Source organism: Silurus meridionalis, chromosome 16 (assembly GCF_014805685.1).
Source record: "Silurus meridionalis isolate SWU-2019-XX chromosome 16, ASM1480568v1, whole genome shotgun sequence".
NCBI lineage: Eukaryota > Metazoa > Chordata > Actinopteri > Siluriformes > Siluridae > Silurus > Silurus meridionalis.
In genome coordinates this window covers 6,588,744-6,613,789 of record NC_060899.1, presented here as the reverse complement: position 1 = coordinate 6,613,789, position 25,046 = coordinate 6,588,744, and the positions used below count along the sequence as shown (strand labels likewise).

The 25,046-nt window shown below is 36.0% G+C and overlaps 1 protein-coding gene across 4 annotated transcripts in view; it reads right to left on the bottom strand.

The window, feature by feature from the left end:
* Positions 1-25,046, bottom strand: part of sulf2b (sulfatase 2b) — a 124,237-nt gene that overhangs the window by 42,068 nt on the left and 57,123 nt on the right. The window contains exons 1-2 of one of the 4 annotated variants that reach the window (XM_046869329.1): positions 7,619-7,890; positions 1,174-1,416 (exon numbers count right to left, since the gene is read on the bottom strand). In XM_046869329.1, the coding sequence (XP_046725285.1) occupies positions 1,174-1,342 (169 nt within the window). In that variant the 5' untranslated portion in view covers positions 1,343-1,416; positions 7,619-7,890. Of the gene's footprint in view, positions 1-1,173; positions 1,417-7,618; positions 7,891-25,046 lie in introns of those variants that run through there. The other 3 variants (XM_046869330.1, XM_046869327.1, XM_046869328.1) reach the window with 3 other exon arrangements.

Sequence of the window (25,046 nt, the reverse complement as noted above, 5' to 3'; positions counted from 1 at the left end):
CCTTAATACAGCCCCATTCATGCTTCATAATTTCTAATAAACGAGAGTCGATTATTCTTGGCGAGGTGTGTGTTTTATCAGATTTTGAGCATGCAAGCCTAGCAGGAAACTGGGTTCAATTAGGAAAATTCTTAACAGAACTGTTACCTCTAGATAAAGTGAGATAGAATTTCATACTTTTGCATACTGTTAATATAATCTCAGGGACCACAACATTGTTCAAATCTCCAGAGGAAATGAAACACTCTGAATAGATGTGGATAGGAATAATGACTTTGTCTTTGACCAAAGACCGAAGAACAATGGAGTGCTCATGGTTCCTACAGAGCAGCCTCCTCCATAGAAACTTCCTCTGGCTGTGAGATAAAGACTTCACAGGAGTGATGGGTACCGATAAACTGGCCATTGTAAATAAAACTTTGAAGCTTGTTATGGTGTTAGAGCTCTTTTTTTTATGGGATGTGTGTAATACAATATCATCTGCTCATGTATTTTTCTTACAGCATTTTAATACATGGTTCACTGTCACAGAAACTGTATTTAGCATAATGAAACCATAGTATTTATGAAATTCTTAATGTAAACCTTGTTGCATTTATTGTTATTAATCATTATAGAGTATATGCAAATGATGAAATATCTTCTATCTATATTAAACTATAAATCTCACAAACACATTAACATCCAATTGCGTTCTTTCCTGACGAAACTCTACAGTTGATCACTATATTCTTTGTCAGCAGCAGCAATGTCTGGGACAAAGCAGATGCATCAGAACATCCCTGGTTCAATTGCTCTTAAATTTTATATGCTTCAAAATAAATAGTGTGAGATTGATCTACAAATGATATTTGCCAAAGCCCATGTGTATATTGATGTTTAATAGCTCACCATCCAACTTGAGTCAGCATTAGCTATATATTGTTTATATATTGTTTATAATGGTGGTGGTATTCAACAAAGCTCGCTTGGTAAGATTACACAATTTCAGATTGTTTGTGTCAGTTGTAAGCCTTTAAATTAGGATTCATTTTAAATTAATTTATAAATAAAATGTGTAATTACCAATATTTTATTTATTTATTTACTGCTTAAAACAGAGTTCTGCCTCATTATAAGAAGCTATAAATAGATTTGCCACATGAACAGATGAACAGAAAGGTAATGACTCACCCAGCTCAATGTCTTGGTCATCAGTGAGAATGAGGATGATGTTGGGACGGATGTTACGCCGGTCTCGTTGGAATCGAGGCTTCAGTCTCTGGCCAGAGAGTAAGACTGAGGCATGAGCCACTGCCACCACAGCCAGGAGCACCACCAACTGGCTGGATGCCATGGTCATCACCTTTGACCTCTATTCCCTGGTAGCACGTCTAGACTCCTGCTCAGACTACCTGCTGCCACAACTCGAAGTGCCTGTGAAGACAAAATGTTCAATAATGGATTAGGTTAGGGATGAATATCCCATGGCTGGATCAATGGCTTTTTTCAATTAGAATTCTGGAACATTTATAGGATGTGTACATTTCTTTACAGTGTATTTAATGCTTCTCAATTGGTTATGACCCTCAGATTGCTTCTAAATTTTAATTTTTGGTATTGATTACCAAATTGTATATATTTCTTCTTGGGTAAATATTTCTTAGGGAAATAGTTCTGAATATCAGATTATGGTGTAGAGCTTGCTGTGTGTGCATGTTTTGGCTGTGTTTTTGTATTAGTCATGAACAAACATAAACTAATTTTCATTTGTTTATTACCTATAATTTTGTACCAGAAAGACAACCTCTTTTGTATAGTTTGTTTGCGAGTTGTTTGTTATTAATAATTGTAATATTACAGTAGATTCGAGTGTACTCTGCTTATTATACATAAAGTCCCAGCACACTTGGTCTGTTTAAACGCACAGATTTGGATTGAGTCATAACAAAAATGGACTTGCATTTGGGTTGCATATCATTTTCTGTTTTATTGTCATTATGTCAGTAACTCATGCAAAAATGTTAGATATTTTTTCACTGTAGTTTGTAGTCAGTAATATAGTTTGCAATTAAAATTGTATCAAATTAGAAAAGAATGCAAAACAGGCATATTTCACTAGTGCTCTTAGACTTTTAGACTTTTAGACTCCACTGTATGTTTACTGCGAAATGCCTCTGAAATATTGTTTCTATTAGTCTACTCAAATTCTGCAAGATGATTCAAGTATCTAAAAGCCATTGTCTTTCATAATGATTAAAAAAAGAAAATGAAGAGCATCTTTGAATAAGTATATACACTTTATATATACAGTGTACACATCAATGGTAAAATAACAAGTGTATTGTGGTGTAAAATACATAAGAAAAAGGGTTTGCAGATTTATATTTAACGTATTAAACTCAAGCCGAATTCTTTTTTTTTTTTTTTTTTTTTTTTGTGAAATATAACACGATGAACCTCCAGTAGCTAGCTTGCATATTCAGCTTTTCTTCTTGCTGGGGTTTTAATCAGGTTGGATAGATACAATAATAGCAGCTTTCAATTTTGGCAAAAAACCTTTACCATTAAGCATGATAACAACCTGAAGAACAGCTCCAACAAAGAAATGGCACCCACTAAAACCAAATAATAGTTTTGGGAAGGCCCAGTCAGAGTTTCGGTGACTCAAACTAAGTATTAGTTTAGCGCACACTTACACAACTAGGTTATTATAAATTGTATTTATTTGCCATTTTCCTTTCTAAAATTATTCTAATTGTTTTATTTAAATTATTGGTGTAGATTTCACAATAAAAGGTTTTTTTATATATATATATTTTTTTTTATTTCCATTTTTTATTAGGTCATTTGTTTTTTATTAAATGTTTGGAAACTGTCACACACTATCATGTGTACAGAATATTTAAATGCTGTTGTCTTTTTTGATGATCTGATGGAGCAGGTGCCTCGTGGACAGTTTGACAGCCAATGTCTTAATAGATACTAAATTGATTTCGCTATGGCATGTAGCTGTGTGTGAGGAAATTACTCTTTTAAACATCTTTAGGCAGACTCGTTGTTTTACCACAGCAGTTGTTAAACTGGCTTCTTGTACAATCCATGCAGAAGTAGAAATTATATTTTAAACATTTCCATGTTGTCTTTGGAAATGATGGGCAACGGTTTCTTAAATGTCTAGGTATGTTAAATGCAACATTTCACTATTTTTCCCCACATATTTATCGAATGCAGTAATCCACTGCGGTTTGAATGTCGCGCCCCGGTTTATCGCGGAACTGCATTTGCCACATAACTAATTTGTTTTGCTGATTTTCCCGTTCTCTCGTGGATAGCACGATAGACCAAAAAACTTATAGGAACATGTTTTTCTGGAGTTTTATGTTGAAATAATGATATTTATTAATAAAAACATAGTTATTAATTATAAAATGAAGTAAAATGTTAATACAGTACTGTACTGTATACATAAAATCGCATTTTTGGGGTGGCGTCCGTTTATCGAGTTTTTTTGTTTATCACGAGCGAAACAATATTTCCATGCAGATATATTAGTATAACATAAAATTTTGCGGGGGCACACAGTTGTGTAATGTCTTTGGATGTGGTACCATAAAATTCTTCCTTTACTTGAACTTGGAATCCCAAACCTTTTCAGCATGACTCCATGTGAGCTTCATGAAGCTATGTTTTACATAGGCTGGAGTGGAAGATGTTGAATAGCCTGATCTAGAGATCTGACCTCAAGACCTACTGAACATCTATAGGAAGAATTAAAAACTCTAACTGCACCCCAGGCCTCCTCAGCCTACATCAGTACCTAACCTTAATAACAACCTTGTAGCTGAATAAGCACAAATCTCCACAACTGACTTTAAATGTAATCAAATGTATTTTGTATATACCATTTACACCGATCAGGCATACCATTATGACATTATATCATTTTGGCTGGTGAAGTGAATAACACTGATTGTCTCTTCATCATGGCACCTGTTAGTGAGTGAGATATATTAGGCAGCAAGTGAACGTTTTATCTACAAAGTTGTTGTGTTAGATGCAGGCAAGTGTAAGGATTTAGACAAGGAGTTTGACAAGGTTCAAATTGTATTGGCTAGACAACTGGGTCAGAGCATCTTCAAAACTGGATCTCTTGTGTGATGTTCCCAGTTACCAGTGGTCAGTATCTATAAAAAGTGGTTCAAGAAAGGAACAGTGGTGAACCGGCAACAGCTTCATAGGCAGCCAAGGCTCATTGATGCACGTGGGAAGCGAAGGCTGGGCTTGTGGTCCGATCCAAAACGACAAACTCCTGTAGCTCAATTTGCTAAAGAACTTATTGCTGTAAGTCAGGACTGTTTCAGCAGCAAAAGGGGGACCAACATAAGTGGCAGGTGGTCATGTTATGCCTGATCGATGTATATAGAGTTTGTTTTATAAGATTAATATAATCTATAATCAAAAGATAATTAATCTGATTTCTGGACAATATTTTCTTGCTAAGAATAAATATTTAAAACGATTCTTACAAGAAAAAATTATTATGAAATAGAATAAATTAATCTTATATTTGTTTTACTCTAACCTTATAGGGAATACTAGAAAAATGTAACTATAATCAAGAAATTGCCCTTTTTGCAGTGTATAGATTTTATCTGAGAATCACAAAAATCACAGGACTTTCAAGAGTTCAAACCAAACTAGGCACATGTGTAACATACACAACATAAAAACATCACACAGGTATCAAAGATATGTCTTCCTGAAATGTATTCACTGTTTCGATCGATACAGGACTCCATCATTAGAATAATATGCATTACCGAGCAAGAGCAATCACAAGTCAATGAGATAACGCAATCCTGAAATGCAATTAAAAAGCCATTTCAGTGAAATGAGGTTTGACAAACATGACTGTAATTAAATCATTAACTTCTATTTCAGCATTTAAGGAACTCTGATTTTTTTATATAGCAAGAGTAGGCACTGTGTCAGAGCCAAGGGCATATTTAATTGCTTGCATTAATTCTCTAAATAGTCATTAAGCATCTTAAGACTGTATTTGTGTACTCCTCTGCCTCTTATTCTCGTTCTCCTTAAGCACAGACAGTACACTGAAATCTGATCATCTGGAGGGACACAGACAGACAGACACTACGCATTGCCCAGAGAAAAGACAGCGCTGTTTCACACAAAGTTCTAATGTATTGAACATTAATTATTTAGTCTGACAGGATTCCACTCCATCCACAACCTTCAAGACTAACAAATGTGTGCTGGATCTTAAGTTACCCCTTATTTTTAGTTTTGCCCCAAATGCGCCATTCCGATTTTTAGTTAAATTGAATCAAACGAATTCCAAACAATGTTAAGGAATGCCATAGGGTGATTTCTATTCATAGTTTGTTTATAGTAAATTCTCTTCATTTCAGTTATAAGAAATGTTCATAGAAATAGATCAGAATAATCTCACTTTAACTGCAGATATAGATTCTAAGTTTGACTCGTATTCATACTAGGACTCCTATTTATTTACTCTATTGAACATTCCTTCATGCATACATTTGACTTTGAAATTTTGGAAATAATTTTATTAAGCTTATTTTCATAAAAAAATAAAAAAAAGTTTAAATGTAAGTGCTTTAGGGTTATAGAAGTGAGAAATATTCATAATTAATAAAAAACACCAGTCAATTCTTAGTACAGGAAAATACAGAATACTATAACTATTTTTAATAGATGAAATTACTTACTTTTTGTTAAATCATACAACTGACCTTTAACACCTATTAAAGAGCAGTAAAACCAGTGTGTCTGTGAGTGTGTGTAGCATGTAGACTGAGACAACAGGATCCCCGTGGAGAGCGTTTGCTGAATAGACGAGGCAGAAAGCTAGAGCAAAATGGCAAAATAGACTTGAAGCGATGTTACCACCCCCCTGGGGAGACACACGTCACCTGATAAACCCGGCGAGACACTCTAAGAGCCTTCCAGCTGCTCACTGTGTTACAACACATCCTGCATTTGTGTATATGTGTGCGTGTGTGTGCACGTATATATGTGTGCGTGTCTGAGTGAATTCGACCTAATATTTTCTCCTTACTTGTTGGCCACAGATTAGCATCCCAGAACAGCACATTAAAAAGGATTACTTGTACAAAATAATTACTGAACTCAAGTCATTGTGAACTGTAAAATATTTGTACACTTAATAAAAATAAAAAATGCTGACTGTGGGCAAAAACTTACTGCTGCCCAGTGATGATCTGCTGCTTAAACGTGTTGTACACAATCAAAATTTTGAACATTCACACTGAAGGAATAACAAATGAAGAACGAACATCTGAACAAGGGACTTGTGCATATGCAGCATTAAATATTAATTTAATATAGTTTTAGCTGCACACACATAATAATTTATGAGATCTGCAGCATAAAAAAAATATAGGAAGGGAAAGACAAGTGAAAAAAAGTTTAGCAGTACAAGTGAGAAGTGAAAGAGACATACGAGGAAATGCCCACTCTAAAGTTGGTCTTAGAGTGTAGCGTATAGCTTATAGTGTGGATTTATTACAAGATAAATAAATAAAAAAAAATAAAAAATAAAATAAAATAAAATAAAATAAATCGATAGATATAGATATAAATCTATACTTTATCAATCACTGCGTGCATGCATGTGTGTGTGTGTGTGTGTGTGTGTGTGTGTGTGTGTGTGTGTGTGTGTGTGTATTTGTGTGTATTTGTGTGCATGTGTCTGTGGTAAATGGTCTAATTTCAAGTCCATAAATGTTTATACTTCTGATAGTGATGTGAGTCAGTACAGATTTAGTAGTTGAGACGCATAATAAGGTAACAGGTAGTGTATGTCAGGTCATTAAATCATTAGGGACTGCATATTTGTTCAATTATAATACAAATTGGATTCAATAATATCGGTAAGAGAAACATCTCACAGTATCGCCATTTATAAATATTCAATATTATCATGTGCCGTTCTCATTATGTGTGCCCAGGATGTATTTCTCCTTGTAATTTTTCTCGAATCAGATCAAATAAAACATTGCTAAAAGAAAGTTGTCAAAGAAATGTATATTTCTTTGAGCCTTGACAACAATAAAACATTTCTGTCTTTCATCTGTTTTCAGCTTTCCCTGACCCTCGGCTATGTTTTGGCTCTCCACTGGAGCAGCACTCTGAGAGATTTCACGCCAGGATACCTTGATTTGAAAACACACCAATTTATTACATTTTATGGAGAGTGTGCTGCATGTGAAGTACAACTCCTGTGACAAGCATCTGCTTTCCAGCCTGCAAAACATACTTTTTTCCCTCGGAAAGTACAAAACTTTGACAAACAAACTCTATTAACCACATCCTCACTAAAAGAGAAGACACTGTAATGTAAAGGCTTAATGTGCTTTAAAATCAGCCCAACTTTTGATCAGACACTTCCTCTCATCTCTCTTTCACTTCTCGCTTGTCTTGTACTGTCTAACCCTTTTTACTTCTCAGTTGGCTCTCCCCTTCTCGTACTCTTTCATGCAGCAGCTCTAGTCCACAAGCTATCGCTTTCATGCTTCTCTCCTTTCCTCATTCTACTCTCCTCTCGTACTCGTTCTCTCCAGTGTGGAAGTACCTCATGCTTCTGATGTCCAGGTTTTTGCTTGCTGAGTCTTGTCCAGCACGGAGGCAGTTAGATCCAGATCCTGTGTGTGCGCCGGCTACAGCTGCATCCCCACCTAATCCTCAACAACACGATACCGCAGCTGCGCTCGTCTCCTCTCTCTCTTCGCTCTCTTGGTCTGTCTCTGCAGGTTGCTTTGCTCTCACTATATCCCACTCTCCCTCCTTCCCTCCCCCTCTCTCTCTTTCTCTCGCTCTCTCTTTTTCTCTCTCTGCACGAGTCTACTCACTGTCCTGTTTGCTCACTTGCTTCTCCCTCCTCCTTTCAGACCCATCCTTTTCCTCTTCCCTTTCTCGCTCTTGTCTTTCACAGCTGTGTTCTTTCTCTCACGCTCTTTTCCTGTGCTGTATAATTCTCTCCCATTCCTTTCAGCCATCTAATCTCGCAGAAATGATGCGTTCGAACCTTGAGATCTGCTGTTTTTAATTTATCGCACCCCCCTGCCTTTCGGCCACCTCTCCCCTCCTTTGCTCCCAGATGTCTCTCATAAAGTGTTAACAGAGCATCCCATCTGCGCCCTTCCTCCATGAGCAGCACTCACGTATTCCCTTCCATCTACACACATTAACGCCATGCCAGTTACATCTTTATCAACAAACAGCATTTGATCTTCGCTGGAAACCGTTTTTATATATATTTTTTTCTTCGAATTACCATGTGAATACATGAAACACGCACATGATAGCTGCACTCAGGATTAAACAGAGCACATCTGACACGTTCGCCTAAGCTCAAGTAAATCTTGGATTCGGCAGGAACCATAAATTACATATCATTCTCAGGAAAAAAAAAGCTAGCGCATAATGAATGGGGTGCTATTGAGGTCTTCAACAAATCATATTTTCTCTGTATCGTTCTGCCTAATTCAGAAACAGAAAATGAAGACCTCGCTCAGAGATTTAGGATGCTTAGTATTGTTATAACAACAATTTGAGTATTAACCAATGGATAGACAATAAATCTTTTAAGATGGCTTTTTATTATAGATTATAGATATATATCCTTCTGCAGCATTAAACTATAAACAATTTCATAATTTCACAATTACACTTTCTGAGGATATAGTACACAGTTATAGAAGGTAATTATTAATAAATCTTACTTTCAGGCATGACAAAGATGGATTACCTTTTGATTTTGGTTCCACTCAAGGTTTCTTCCACATGTCACCGCCAAGAGATTTTTACTTGCCACTGTCGCCTGAAGCTCATTAGGTATAAATGATTGCATTAAAAAAAAATTGTGTCTTTTACTGATAAATGTATGTAGAAACTGCTTTGTCACAATGTTCATTGTTAAATAATCTATACAAACAGAAATAAATGGAATTGAATAAAGTGAATAAAATGATTGAGTGTATAGTTCAATAACATCCGTTAAAAGAGTATCTTCATTATAAAGAATTACACACTGTATTTTTTATATCTGGATATTATAAAGACTTAGAAGCTTATAGATAGGTCTTTAAAGGTTTTACACTCCTAAGTTGGAAATTCCAACCAACATTGACAGCCCAATGACTAATGGACAACCACACAAAAAATACATAAAAATGTAAATGTCCATTTTATTTGCCTTACATAATTACAAATTTAAAGTCACTACAGTGTCTTTCTCAGGCATTTCTCACCTCATTTTCATGTAAATTCTGAAATGATCTATTTCTAATAAAGCTAATAATATCTACTGTACATTATTTTAAGCTAAAATAATAATAATAATAATAATAGTACTAAGGCAAATCATTAACTAGGGCACTATGCAAATCAATAATTCAATCTGCTACCCATTTCCATGCTTTGATTGCCTGGAGATTTATCTGATATAGTTTAAGAGTGATAAAAACATATAGACAGCTAGTTAGCTAATTACATGCATAAAACAAATGATTTGACGATCATTGTCCTCTCTAGACTATAATGTAGCACATGATTTTTGTGGCCTGAAGAAAAAGTCAGTGAGTCTCTTGTAAAGCTTTTAGCTATGTCATATGGTGTCTTGTCTTTGTCCTTGAATCACACGTAAAAGATTATTCGAGTCTGAATTTGTGTCTTTTTCTCATAATATGTTGAACCATGAGGTGATTGTGTATTTTGCTAGCAGGGGAGTTACAACATTTTTGTGTTGCACTTAGTTTTGCTCGGATAAATCATATTGTGTCATTGTGTCTCATATATTCTTGTCAATTTATCAGTCTAGGAAGGATCTATCCCCAGTCAAACAAATGTGACTTGCCTCTGCTGATGTGTGTAGTTCAGCAGGTGGTAGGTGTAAAGCGTGCAAATGCGCGTAAAGCATGCAAATGAACCAATTTGCTTTTTAAGTCATTACCCAGTACTTATTTGACCTGGTTGTTAAACCTACTTGTTCACAGGACAACTATGAATAATACACGAATAGCCTGGACATGACATTTACTTGTCCCAGGCATCTGAGATATTGATCCTCCCATTAACAAGAAGAAAAAAATTGTCTGGAACTCTGTCCTTTTTTATTGTTGTCTGTTTTTCTCTCTTTCTCTATTGTAATTTTACACATGTGGAGACATTAGTCTGAAATATTAAATGCTTCACAAGATTCCAGATGTAAATGAACAATAGTTCTCCTGTCTGTGGACATCAGTGAGACATCCAGTACCCCAGACTTATAACTCTGTCTGATCACAGAGACAAACAGTGACCGAGGAAGAATTTTGTCACGTGCGCATGCACACACACACACACACACACACACACACACACACACACACACACACACACACACACACACAAATACGTGCACACTGAACCTCAAGACATGACAGAAAATGTTCCAGACACACACATACCCCCTGGAAACACAATGCCTATTTCAGCTGACTGTCCAAACCCCAAATTCTGTGCATATTCACACAACCACATCTCAGTGGTTGCATGAATTCCACATTTTAATATTATAATAGCAATTCATATAGCTAAATGGGACATCTTATTATTAAAGTCAGACCACACAATACAGAATACGAGGGGAAAAGGCAAAAAGGAACTAAGTCAAACTGACCAGCATATCTTTTTAATTAGCTTTGTCCATCTGCTTTCCTTATCGCACTACTTTAGAATCTGTCACTCAAATTGTATGTGTGTGTGTGTGTGTGTGTGTGTGTGTGTGTGTGTGTGTGTGTGTGTGTGTGTGTGTGTGTGTGTGTGTGTGTGTGTGTGTGTGGAAGAGCTTTCGAGTATTCTGATTAGCAGATAAGTCCTTCCAGTGAAGAAGGTGACTGAGAGTGATAAAAAAGGTGCAAGGGTACAAGTAGTCTTAAAGGTTCCAGGCTATGTCTGTATAATCAATGTACAAGAGACTCCAGGAAATGTACTGTATACAGACAGTGCAACCTTTGATTATAGACCAAAAAACATAATTGCATTTTTTAATAGAAATTTCTATTTTTTTCTGTAATTTTGACATGAATTGTCCACCCATATATCATTTGTGAATATGATGGTTACATATGAACAGATCACAATCACAGGTCATACATATGAACAGGATTCAGAGTGTGAAAAGCTGAAACTCAGTGCCTGGCTTTCCTACATGTGGATTTATTATTCAACAGCTAGTTTTAGCTTGAGTTACATAACTATAGCTTCTGGGATTCTGTGACATATTTCCTATATATACACCAATCAGCCATAACATTAAAGCCACTGACAAGTGAAATAAGGATTGTTCATCATTTCATTACACTGCAACATGTTACAGGGTTGGATATATTAGGTAGAATGTGAACAGTCAGTTCTTGAAGTTTATATGCTGGAAGGTTGAGAAATGGGTAAAGTATAAGGTCAGTGACTTTGACAAGGGCAAAAATTGAAATGACGAGATGAATGGATCAGAACATCTCCAAAAATGGCAGGATTTGAGAGGTGTTCCCAGTGAAATTGGTCCAAGGCAGGACAACCAGTGAATCTGGGACATTGAATATTGCATCACTTTTTTACTGTATTATTATACTATAACAGAAGAATATTTTGTCATTTATTTTATGCACTACACTATTACATAAGAAACTGAGCCCCACATCGCTTTTCTTTTTTTCTTTTTAACTGTTATCTTTTCTTCTCTTTATTCACTATTCTTTTCCTTCTCTTTTCTTTTCTTTTCTTTTCTTTTCTTTTCTTTTCTTTTCTTTTCTTTTCTTTTCTTTTCTTTTCTTCTCTACTCTTCTCTTCTCTTCTCTTCTCTTCTTTTCTCTTTTCTTCTCTTCTCTTCATATAATAAGTTTTACAAAAGAAATATTGTCATAAAGCACTTTTAATGGAATCCAAGTCTAGACCTCTAATGGGCATACATAAGGCAATTGTGAAAATGGAAAACCTGAGACAGCATAAGTTATAAATTCATAAGAGAAGCCTATTTTTCACTATTTGACACTGTGCGGCACGATTTTTGGTAGTAGGCTTGTTATGAATCCCAGTAGAACTGGGATATTTATATAATGGGAAATTTTATATAGTAAAACCAACCAGCAATATAGAGAGTTTTTAAAAAATAGATGAAATGTGAGATCTGAGCATACAGAAGTCATACTGTATGAAAAACATACTGTAACATAAGAAGGATTTAGGCAGCTGTTAAGAAATAGTTTTGTACATACGCTGGTTTTGCTGATTTTAAGTTTGACTTTCATTTTTGTTCACTTTAAGACATTTTTTGTTTACACATATTTTTTCATTCAGTCCCAAGAAACTGCAGTAAGATAACAAACACAAGTTTGTAAAATTCAGTTTATGCTGGATTTGTTCTATATTGCATCCTGTATATTAAGACTTTCACAATGTGTATTTTCTGGTAAAGCTGCAAAAAGCTGTAAGGTTAAATCATAAAAAGCCTGAACAATACCTGTAGTGGTGTATTGATAATGCCCTGGATTTTGAGGGTGAAAACATAACTTTTTGAAGTTGATTCAAAGGGTTATTTTGAATCCATATTATAGTTTGCACTGTAAAAATAACTTTGGATGAGTCGTTCAGGGCAGTGCAGCAGATTAGCTACAAACCATTTCATAGAAGAAAAAGGACTATAGTAGAAAAAGGAAAGTAGTGATCTGTCTTTAGATAACAAGAGAATATGGGGTTGACTAGGGCATGGGAGCAGGGAGAGGGACAGAGCTCAGTTCGGGAGCTACTTCATTTTGTCTGATGGACAGAGAGAGGTGGAGGGGTTGGATGAAGTTGTGGCATGAGAGAGAGGGAAGGAGGGAGTGTGGCAGCACGTAACGAATCATTCTGCAGACATCTCTCTGTCCTGCAGGTCATTAACAGGAGACGGATAACTGCAGGAGCTGAAGCTGGCAGCAGGCAGGCATGAGGATGTAAAGAGAGAGAGAGAGAGAGAGAGAGAGAGAGAGAGAGAGAGAGAGAGAGAGAGAGAGAGAAAGCAGGGAAGGAATTAAGGCAACTATGATTGAATGGAGGAGTGATGAATGAGCTCTCGGTTCAGGAACCAGGCCCTGGAACTCCAAACTGAGATGTAGGCTTATAATGAAACTATAGACAGCCCTGCGGCTGGCACAGACACACACACACACACACACACACACACACACACACACACACACACACACACACACACGCAGTGATTGATAAAGTATAGATTTCTTTCCCTTCTCTCGGATATGATGTTCCTCCCTTAGCTGACAGAATTAATTTCCTCAATGTATATACTATATATTTGTGCTGAAACAGCAGTAGGCAGTAAAAGAATGTAAAAGAGACCTTCAAGAAACTTTGAAGACACAAATAAAGCTCTTCCAAGAGCGTTTGAACATTTGAGAACATTCCTGCTGTTTTAGGTAGGTTTCGCCTTTTACTATATGATTACATTTTCATATAAATCAGTGTATCTTTTACTTCTTTAAACCACTTGAATGCATTCACCAAATCAAATTTGTAGTGAAAGTTATGCAGGTTGAGGTTCAAAAGCGGGTTAAATGTTTTCTTTTCCTTATGATTTAATTTGACCACAACTCCAAAATATCACCATCACTTGTTCTAATTTCTCTTGAGATCAGGGTCCAGGAGCTGAGCTGTTTGCTTTGTGATCATTATATGTAGCACTCCTGTAGAGTAGCACTTAATCCAAACATGTTTTCATGCCCCTGCACCCTCTGAACCTTCTACATTCTTTTACACTTACCTATATAAGTGGCTAGACCAGGATACTCAGTATATTCTACCTCACTTATAGGTCACTTTTAAGAAAATGTGTTTGCCAAACGAATAAGTGTAAATGTAGATGGTGTTTAAGTGTAGCTTAGTCAACGCACACTGCATGCTTGTGCTTTAACACGTAAATGTGTGATATGAGTAACTCATATCCTGACACAGAATCTTATATAAATATGTAAATGGATATTAAAACTGTTCAAGAAATAAAAATGTCCCAGTTTAAGCATACCATTCAGCCATTTATTTTGTTCTGTAAATGCCTATTTACCCCTTAGTTCACTGGTATTAAAAAGAAGGAATGCAGAAGATGAGTAGTAGCTTCTCTCACTCTCTCCGTTCTCTCACTAAAATGTATTTTGCTGATCTTACTGTTTACTCATAAATCTAGTCTGTTATTAATATGCTTGATACTGAACATTATATAATGTTGTATGACTTTGAATTAAGGGACGGAGAGCGAAAGAGAGAGAGAGAGAGAGAGAGAGAGAGAGAGAGAGAGAGAGAGAGAGAAAGAAAGCTCAGCAAGATCACTGACAGGATGTGCATGTCAATGCTGTGTATTAAGCAGGTGCATTAATAGAAAGTCCTTGATGATACCAGTGATTAATCCTACTTCATTAGTGCCAGAGTCCTTGATCTCCTAATTATACATGCTAATTATAACCCCCCCCTTTCTCTCTCTGTCTCACACACACACACACACTCACATAAACACACAACCTGAATATCTGAAAATCTGCATGTCTCCTGTCAATGCAATCATTTAATCTCTAAAATGAAATTAAAATGATTAATAAAAATCAGTAAACACTGCTATTAATAAACTGATAAGTCTGCTATGCATTTGTGACTTAGCTGCAACTACAGGCTTGAATAAGTCTCAGAAGAAAAGTTATTTTATATTCATTGCAGTTATAGTATCATTAAAAAAATATGTGAACTGGCTTCTGGAAAAATCAGTGAAAAGGCTGAACAGAAGAGCATTCAGCAAATGAAGCTTACAGAATACTATTTCTATCCCAAAGACTACAAGCATTTTTGGCAAGCTTTTGCAATAGCATTCTTTTTTATTTACAGGTAAATGCATGATTGCTTTTTCTGAGTTTTTGACCTGTGCCTTGTTCTATGACTATTTTTTATTTGCTCTTTGTCTAGATTCTGTGTTTGAGCATTACCTGTTTTCTTCTCTCCCATTCCTCCTGAGTGAAGTTCATTAAAAGATCAGAGAAAGTTTACGGTTCACTACATGAAAAAAAACAGACGCCTTTGGCAAACAAAACAGCCACAATATAAGCATAGTGCTGACCAACATAGTAGGGTAAAATACTCAAGGTCTACATACACCTGAAGGATGACAAACAATATTAGTTTGATAAGCAGACAGATTTGCAGGGTTAAAGATATCCTATAGGATAACCTAGAGGTCTTCATGTATAGCCTGCGATAAGCTGATTAATCAAGACCTCAATGAAACACATTATTTAAATGGTTTAATAATTTCAGGATATGAGATTTAGGACTCATCAGAGAAGAGTATAATACTTTTTGTACTATACAATGAATTGAAATACTAATAATATTAATGTGCCATGTAACACAATCAAACTAAACCAGACTTGCCCAAACTAGGGCCCATGGGCCAAAGTTGGCCTGAGGTGATACAATACAAATAAAAAAAATAAAAAAGCAAGAACAAACACATTTTGAAAAATAACAAACAGCTTAATGTCTCTTATTAAATGTCACAGCTGTATTAGGCATTAAACTGTTTTATTCATTATTTTTAAATACATTTGATTGTTTCATTGTACTATAAGTTTCACTAAACTAGAAAATTGCATTACATATGCAGATTATACATAATTTTTTGAGATCACAAATAAGAAGAACCATGACAACTTGGTATAATGGTATAATGCAGAAATATTTTCGGCCCACGGTCCTCAAACAACTGTTGGTTTTTGGCCCTTTATAATACAAAGTTTGGGCACCTCTGCTCTAAAATGTAAAATTTGAGCAAATCAGGATTTGCGAGAATCAGAAAGAGGACAATTACTTTTTACACATGTATTCAAGAGTGTTTTCTACTGCACGTTTTTGACATCTGGGTGAGGACCAAGTCCATATGATGAAGAAAGTGGAAAAAATAATATTTGTGTCTGCTGTAAAAAATGATTGTGTTGCTGAAAAACTTGGATAAAACACAGTGTTGTGTAATCAACACCACTGAATCAGATTTTTCTTGCAGATTATAAATGTTTTTATTTATATACACTATATGAAGAAAAGTATTTGGACAGCTGACTTATCCAGCCACATTAGTTTTCCCCCCAAATTGTTACCACAAAATTAGAGGTACAATTGTATAGGATGTCTCTGGATTGCCATGTCCCTTCAGACCATCAAAAGGCAACCCTTTGTCATATCTACCTCTGAATATTCCTCTCCAGCCTCTAGAGCAAACACATGTACACACATTATTGAATTCCTTCTTTTGTTGTCACTTTCAATTCCAAGCTGATTGTTCATACTAAGTTTGTTTGGACTCGTTAGCCACATTATTTAGGTTCCATTAACTACTCATTAACTAGCTAAATAATAAACAAGGAACTGAAGTAAAGTTTCTTGTGAGTTGTACTTTGTAGTTTTTCCCCCACTTGTTCTATTTTCTGTATCCTTTTCCTTGCCATAACCTAGCCCTTACTGTTACTCAAGAGTTTGTTTTTTGTTTTTGAATCAAAGTTCTGCATTTGCACCCTCTTTCTACATATTCAGCTCTATACTGTGACATGGATGCAGAAGGATTATATTTTCTCTTTACTGTGCCTTTGTGCACAAAGCTAAAGCTGAAGATATGGGTTACATGAGGCCTGCTACAGAGCCTTGACCTCAACCTTACTGAACAGTTTTGGTATGAACTGAAACGCTGACTGCACCCCAGATCTCCTCACCCTAAATCAGTACCTGACTTTACAACATCCTCTTTGATTAATAAGCACAAATCTCTACAAGCACGATCCAAAATCTAGTGGAACATCTTCCCAAAGGAGTAAAGTTTATTATGGGGACTAAATTTGAAAGGGAAATATACAACTATTATGGTCAGGTGTCCACAAAATATTGCAGTTGTAAAAGTTTCTTTCTATAGTATTAGTGAGGCAATGTCTCTGTTTAGCCTTAAGCAGGATAATGAAAGACTCATGTAATACCGCAGAGGCTTCCTTCCTATTGTAAGACACCGAATCTCATGGAACACCTTGGCTACCATTTTATTTTAGCTTTCTTTCAGACCCCACTGCTTTCTCTTTCATATTCTCATTTTTGCTCCTTTCTCAATCATCCCTCGCTGTACAGCTCTCACCTTCTGGAGGTGAAGGAAAGCATAGAAGAAATGAACACAAGCTTCATTTTTAATTCAGGGATGGGGGAAAAAGGACACCTGCCGAATGTAGATGCAGCCTTAATGGATTCACAGTGCACATGTAATTCACAAGACAGTGTAAAAGGGAAAGAGAGGGAAAAGTGGGAGATGAAAGAGAAAGCTGTGCAGACAGATAATCGGGGTGAAAAAGAATGAAAGTAGAGAAAGTGAGAGAGAGAGAGAGAGAGAGAGAGAGAGAGAGAGAGAGAGAGAGAGAGAGAGAGAGAGAGAGGACAACCATGTGTGTGAATGTGTGAGAGAGAAAGAACAGACCAAATGCTTCAAAATCAGTCCCAGATGAAGGAAGGGAACAGAATGTATTTTGGCTGATTTTCTTGACTGGCACTGAATGATCATGATCATCATTATAGATTACATTGATTTTATGGCCCCTTTATTAGGAACACCTTCGTGATACTGGGTATGATCTTTTTTTCTTTTCATAGAGCAGCATTAATTATTTTGTAGCTTGAATTTCACAAGGTGATGTAAAACATTGCTGTGAGATTCTGTTTCATGTTGACATCACAAAATTGATGCAATTTTGTCCAGCTTCTAATGAACCAATTTAACACGTGCCGAAGGTGCTTTATTAGATTTGGGAGGCCACTGAAGTACGCTGAACTCACTGTCCTATTTATAGAATCAATTTCATTTCATGCTTTCTGGCATGGTGCATTTTTAAGCTGAAAGTAGGCATCATCACAGTACTTGGATAGGCTTCAGCATTCAGATGATGCTTAATTAGCAGTTAGTGTGTATCAAAGAAAACCTGCAAACTACTGAACCACTAGCACCAGCCTGAACTGATGACACAAGGCAGTCTGGGTGCATGGATTTCATGAAAATTATGACATTTTATCATCCTGAGATGCTTTTCATCTCACCATGGCTGGAAAGAGTGGATATTTAAACCACAGACTTCCTGTAAGTTCGAAACATTGTTTCCCAATCCTGATATTTGATCTAAACTAAAGTTCTTTAATTGTTTCTTATGAATTGTGCTGCTGCCACATGATCAGCTAATCAAATATCTGCACAAAGGTGCATGGGGCTTGTGAGTGCATGTTATTGAATATTTGCGAGAACCTGCAGCATGGATATATTTTATAATTATGAATGCATTAGAGCCTCTGCTGAGCTTGTGTATATTCCAAGTGACTTACTGATCCCAGAGGTTCTCTGGGTGTCCACTATTGCCTCTTTCTCCATCTCTTTCATTACCACTTTTCATATGCAGTGAGAATATGTGTATCCTCCTGAGTTCTTTTCAATTTAGCCACAAAAAAAAGCTTTCAAATTCAAATAGTACCAGGACAAGCTATTTTGCCGAACAATTGCCTGTATTTTCTCTCGTTCATTTAATAGATGAAACATTAAAAAAGAGAGCGAGTGGACATGCAGTGGGAGAGAGGGGGAAAGTGTGATGCGCCACTGTGTATTGTACAGTGCTCTTGTTCAGATTTTGACAGCATGACCCAAACTTCCCAGGCCAGCCTCTCTAAAGCAGAAAGTGTGTCCGGTCTTGTTAGGAAGCATGACGTTTGTGTGTGTGTGTTGGTTGGTTTCCAGCTCCCCTTAGTGTATACTGCTTAAGCAAAAAAACAGTTTTATCTTTCCTGGTTTGCACATTTCATGTACACATTTCAAACATCATTGCTACTTTTACTCAAAAACTGCTGTATGAAGCAATATGCTTCATACAATATATATATAAGATAAGTGGTGTACACGTTGCCTGTAAAAGCTTCTCTGGTGAACATTAAGCTCACCTGTAACAGCCATCAATGACACGGTCTTAAAATAGAGTATATAAAAACACACGCCTGTTGATATTGAAACACTGTCTACAGGTTACCATGGCTACTACACGACTTCACCTCTATGTCCAGCTCTACTCAATGTTTCAAATATTCATAGTGTGCTTAGCACACGAGTTTCTCTTTCTCTTGCATGCACACACACACACACACACACACACACACACACACACACACACACACACACACACACACACACACTTCTCTACTATCTAGCTGTAAGGCACACTCATTATCACACACCCACATATATACGGAATAATAGTGGTCGGAGGTAACTGCACTTCCAGCATATGCAGTGCCATTGCCATGACAACTCTGAATATGTCCATTAGTTTTCATTAGTACTATGATAACCCTCCTTCACTTTACTCCTTTACACTCTCTCTCTCTCTCTCTCTCTCTCTCTCTCTCTCTAGCTCTCTCTTTTCCTCTCCCTATCTTTCTTTGATATTTTGCAAAAATGAAGACATCATGCTACTGTACAAACCCAGAAAGCTGGATATTTTGAATTGTTGCATGTTTTGCACGTCCTAAAACATTATTCTTTCTCCATATGGTCAAATTCTAAAAAGAAATTAATGCTGAAGGGACGATAATTTGCTTTGAAATGTAATGGAATAAAAGTATAAAGTTTGCAAAAATGGAAATACTTTATTGAAGTATAAATGCTTCAGAATTAATTTTTTACATTATACATTATACAATAATAACAAATCATATTAATACATATGAAACACTGTCGACAAACTGTCTAACCTGTTAGGAGAAATAAAAGAAAGCACTTTAGCAGAATAGTAATGTTTATTGATCATACAATCTCTTTCTCTATCTCTCTTAATAAAAGAATATACTTTATCTGTAACATATACATTAGAGCACAGTGAAATTCTTTCTACGCATATTCCAGCTTGCTCGGAAACTAGGGTCAAAACACGGGGTCAGAACGCAGGGTCAGCCATGATACGGCGCCTCTGAAACACAAAGGGTTAAGGGACTTGTTAATGGGCTTGGCGATCTTCTGAAACTTCCGATCAGTAGCCCAGCTCCTTAACCACTGAACTACCGCTCTATCTCTTTCTCTATCGTTCTCTCTCTTACTCTCTCTCTCTGACACAAACACACATTTTCATTTCAAAAACCATTTTGAAAACCTTTACTTCAATACATATTAATGTGTAATATCCACTTTTTACTCCAATTCCTTGCTACTTTGTGGGTAAAATTAAGTACATGCATTACATTACAAGATAATCTGCTAGGACCACAATGCTAACACCATGCTCCTGGAAAGAGTGCGTGTGGGCTAAGTGTACTCTCACCGCAGGCCTGTAACAATGGAAAACATAAATAGATATGATAGAACTGGATTAATGATTATCATATTTGATATATAATATATTTTACCTCAACCAATACTTTTACTTTGGATACTTAAATACATTCTAAAGTGATTTATTTTGTACCATTACACAAGTGGAAATGTAAAAGTACTAAAGAGTCAGGATTATGGTCCTGGTCTAGAGTTACCACCAGCCACTTCACCCTCACATGCCAGGTTACATGATCTCTGAACTCAAAACTTGTTTTCTTATAATTGGAACATGTACAGTATATAAACTTTACAATCCAGTACACTCTGTCTCATGTATGTCTTTCCATTGTTGGTTGTCTTTGTTTTTGTCACAAATAGGTTGAGGTTTGTGTTAATGTGTTTTGTATATTTGCACTGTAATTAAAAAAGATCTACACGCGCCCGCCTTCGCTTCAATTACATGACAGAGTAATATTATATATTTGATGTAATTTTGCTAAGTACAAAATCATGTTTTTATATATATATATATATATATATATATATATATATATATATATATATATATATATATATATATATATATATGCAAATAAAACTTCCTGAAGAAAAAAAAACTATGGAGATGTTTTATGAACAGAATTATATACTAAACTTTTAATTAAGAGGATCCTTCTGTCTCTCTTATTCTCACTTTTCCCTATTTTTCTGTCTCTCTGTCTCTCCTTCTCTCTCTGTTCCACATTTTCTTCTTTCTCATTAAAAAAAAAAAGTTCTTCCTATGATTTTTTATGTATAAGTGTTGGCCCCTACTGCGGCTGGGATTGAATGCCTTTAGCAGTTATTGGATTGTGTTGATGAGGTGCCTCATTGTGGTCTCATCACACTTCCTAGCAGGGGTCTAAGCGAAGCTAAAATTCAATGAGTTTTTCTGTATTCCACCCTCTCTCACATCCACACACACTCATCGGCATTGTGAACATTACAACAGTCACATTTAGCTCATTTTCGCTATCACTGCCCTCATGTAAACTGCAATTATCCTCTTTAGAACTGGTTCTAATACCCCTTCTACCCTAGAGACAATAATAATGAACATGAATGTGGACCATTTATATGCATAATGTTTTATATATAAAAACAAATGGAATTAAAACGAACATTCGGAACATTATAGATGTTATAGAAGGTATCATTGTAGATGTAAAGCGGTCTCACTGTGAACACATCCTGTGCACTAAATTTGCAAATCTCTTTTCCTGTTTTTTCTAGTAGCATAGTTTATATGACTACAGAAAAACTTTTTATACATTATCTTTGTCATTTCCAAACACCTAAAAGCAATAGCAAACTCAATTTTTACTAATAGTGCAAAAAAATAAACTACTAAGGATCGTCTTCCATACAGAAATGCCTCCTCCAGTAGGCCTGCACTGTGCGAGGGAGCATTAGACTTGTTTTATTTATTGTGCAGTCCAATGTATTGACTGAGTTGGAGTAATTTGCGATGAAATAGTGAAACAGACCTAGTTAGAGGCTAGTCGAGACAAGGCTGCACAAATGACCTGTAATTGGCCTGTAAGCACAGTGGCAGTAATTTACTGTGAATTCAAAAGTAATGAGCAACGTTGCAGGCGGTTCACAGCAACACCGGGCCCATTTGGCTGTCAGCGCCCGTTTTGCAGACACAAAGTAATAGCAACACGACAAAAAAACCAACACTTCTGTTTCTTGTGAAAACATTTTCCTCAAGATTTTCCGGAAAAAAAATATGGATATCCAAATCATACAGAAAAAATCTCGACAGCAGTGGAACATCTCAGCAATCATGCATTTACTGTGTTATTTTAGTGTATTTAATACAAGCTACAAAAGTTAGAAAGAGTCCAATACAAACAAACAATAATATTCATTTTATTTATTAGTTTCTTTTTTAACTAATATTTATTTGCCTGCTTATTTATGAAATTATTATGTAAAACCATTGCATTGTGTTCTGTACACATGGCATTCATTTTGTTCATTCGGTCCAGTTCAAGTCTGAGCTTGGGTTACTGCCTGTGTGATTTTTTATGTGTTTTCCCTGTGTTTATAGGGGGTCTCCCTCTCCTCTGCTAGGTGAACACTATGATACAGTAAATTGTCTCTTGGTGTGAATGTGTGTGTGCATGGCTTCTTGTAATGGATTGTTTTTTTCCTACAGGGTGTATTTCTGCATTGTGTCTGGTTTTCCCAGCGCAGGCTTCAACTCTGGTGGGGATAAAGCTGTAAGTGAAGATGAATTAATATACAGTATACTACATTGAACTGGCAACACATACACAATCCTATCACATAATGTTTTATTTATTTTGTAGAGTCTAGCATAACATAGTGTTAGTTGTTTTTTCACACATGTATCATTATTGTCATCAAAAAATGTGTTTGGAGCAGCATGAAAATTTGCAACTTCCGGATCCAATTTGGTGACTTTAAATGAAGGTGTCCTAGGTGTAATTAGGACACCTTCGTTTAAAGTCACCAAATTGGATCCGGAAGTTGCAGATTTTCATGCTGCTCCAAACACATTTTTTGATGACAATAATGATACATGTGTGAAAAAACAATTATTTTATCTGTAACAAATAAGGAGTTTTATTTGTTTTCATTAGTTTAAGAACATAAACAACAGCCAAAAATCTAATTAACTACCACATCTGCCAAAATATTGCCATGACGAGATACATGTACTGTATTGAGTTCACTGAAACAGTATAGTGCCAAAAATCCACTATAGTGAAGCATTTGTATGTCAGACAGACAGTAATTTCTAATACAAACAAAACCTCTAACCATATGTGACAATGGCAATGTTATAATTCTGTATTATATTTTTGAGTAAAAAAAATTGACATCACTGCTAATAACACTTCATTTTTTCAATTACGCTCCTTTTTGCCAATTTAGCACCTGCGCTGTTGGTCACCCACTACATTACCAAACCCAGACATGCCATACCATCTGTCACATCCAGACATGCCAAAGCCGGGATCTTCTGCCTTAGTTTTGTGCTTGGTGATTGTCCATGGTAAAGCCTCTAAACTACACCACAATCACCTAATTATACTTTTTTTTACTAATTACATTCATCTCTGTATTTTATTGCCTTAGTATTATTAATGCCTTAAGACAAATAGGAACCAAAACTTAAAAAATAAAAAAGTATTGCTTTAATAAAACCTACATTATAGTTTATATATAGATTATATATTGTTAGTACATTTTATATAATTATGTTTATGATATTCCCAGTTATCATAATAGTCTGAGCATGAGTTCATGTGTGTGCAGTACAATAAAGCATGATATAACATGACAGTGTTTAGTCTCTGCTACATATCATAATCCATGGGAGCAAGATTTCACAGAACCGTATGGGACTCAAACTAAATATGACACATTCACACTCTGGTATGCTCGCATGGCCATAACAGATCATAAAACTGCCAGAAGGCAGGAATATGCATGGTTGATAATGTTACAAATAAGCAATAACCATTAGATAAAAAATAAGTTCATGGACAAGGCCAAGATGAGTAATTGTCTATTAAAAAAGAAACTGAATTGATGCTGTCTTTTAAAGAAAGATGTCAGCAAATATGCATAGTGTCCCAGAACATGGAGTATATGTTCTAATTAAAAAACGTGTGTGTGTGTGTGTGTGTGTGTGTGTGTGTGTGTGTGTGTGTGTGTGTGTGTGTGTGTTTCTCCTCACAACCTAGTAAAAACTACTGGACCTTATACTAAGAACTAGGGTATCACAGAAAGAGACATACACACTGTCATGCATGCATGCTTACAAATTATGCACAACTGTAAAAAAAAAAAACCAACAAAAAAGCATAAACTGCCAGAAACACATAAATAGTACATCTCACTCGTTACAAATTCGCAATTCCTGTGCTTTTTTATTCCTGAAATGTTGCACGGTGTAGTTCGGCTCAACATATCCTTCAGAATGCCACAAGCCGTGAAGAAAACCCCTTTAAAACACTCGTCTCCTTGGCTGCTAAGCCTTACATACACATGCCCACATACACTTACGCTCTCTCTGACAGCTTCTCAATAGATTATGCTTTTTCCTGCTTCTTCTAGTGATCGAGCATGACAGATGCCCTTTTCTGTGGACTGTCCAAGACACATGCTCTCACATGGGAGAAACAGATGCCCAAACACACACAAACACACAAACAGACACACACACACACACACACACACACACACACACACACACACACATTCACCTGCATATATAAAAACATTCTGTCCATTTCCATCATCTCTCACATGTTGCTGTTTCACTTAGACACATTTGATAGCTGACCATTTCAAGGTTTAACCTGCTGTTAGAAGGCTCAGATTCTTACTTTATTTTTTATCATGTTCCTTTGGTTGCATTACAATCTACACCTGCCTAAATGCATTTAGATTGTAAAACCTATATAAACTCTGAAATGTTGCTTTTGATATGTTTATAGTCTTTGGTCAGAATTAAACCAGAGTTGGTCTAAGACTTTTACTAAGTATTGGAAACCACTCACTGCAGCTGAGGATGGTTCTACATGACCAGCTTAAAGAT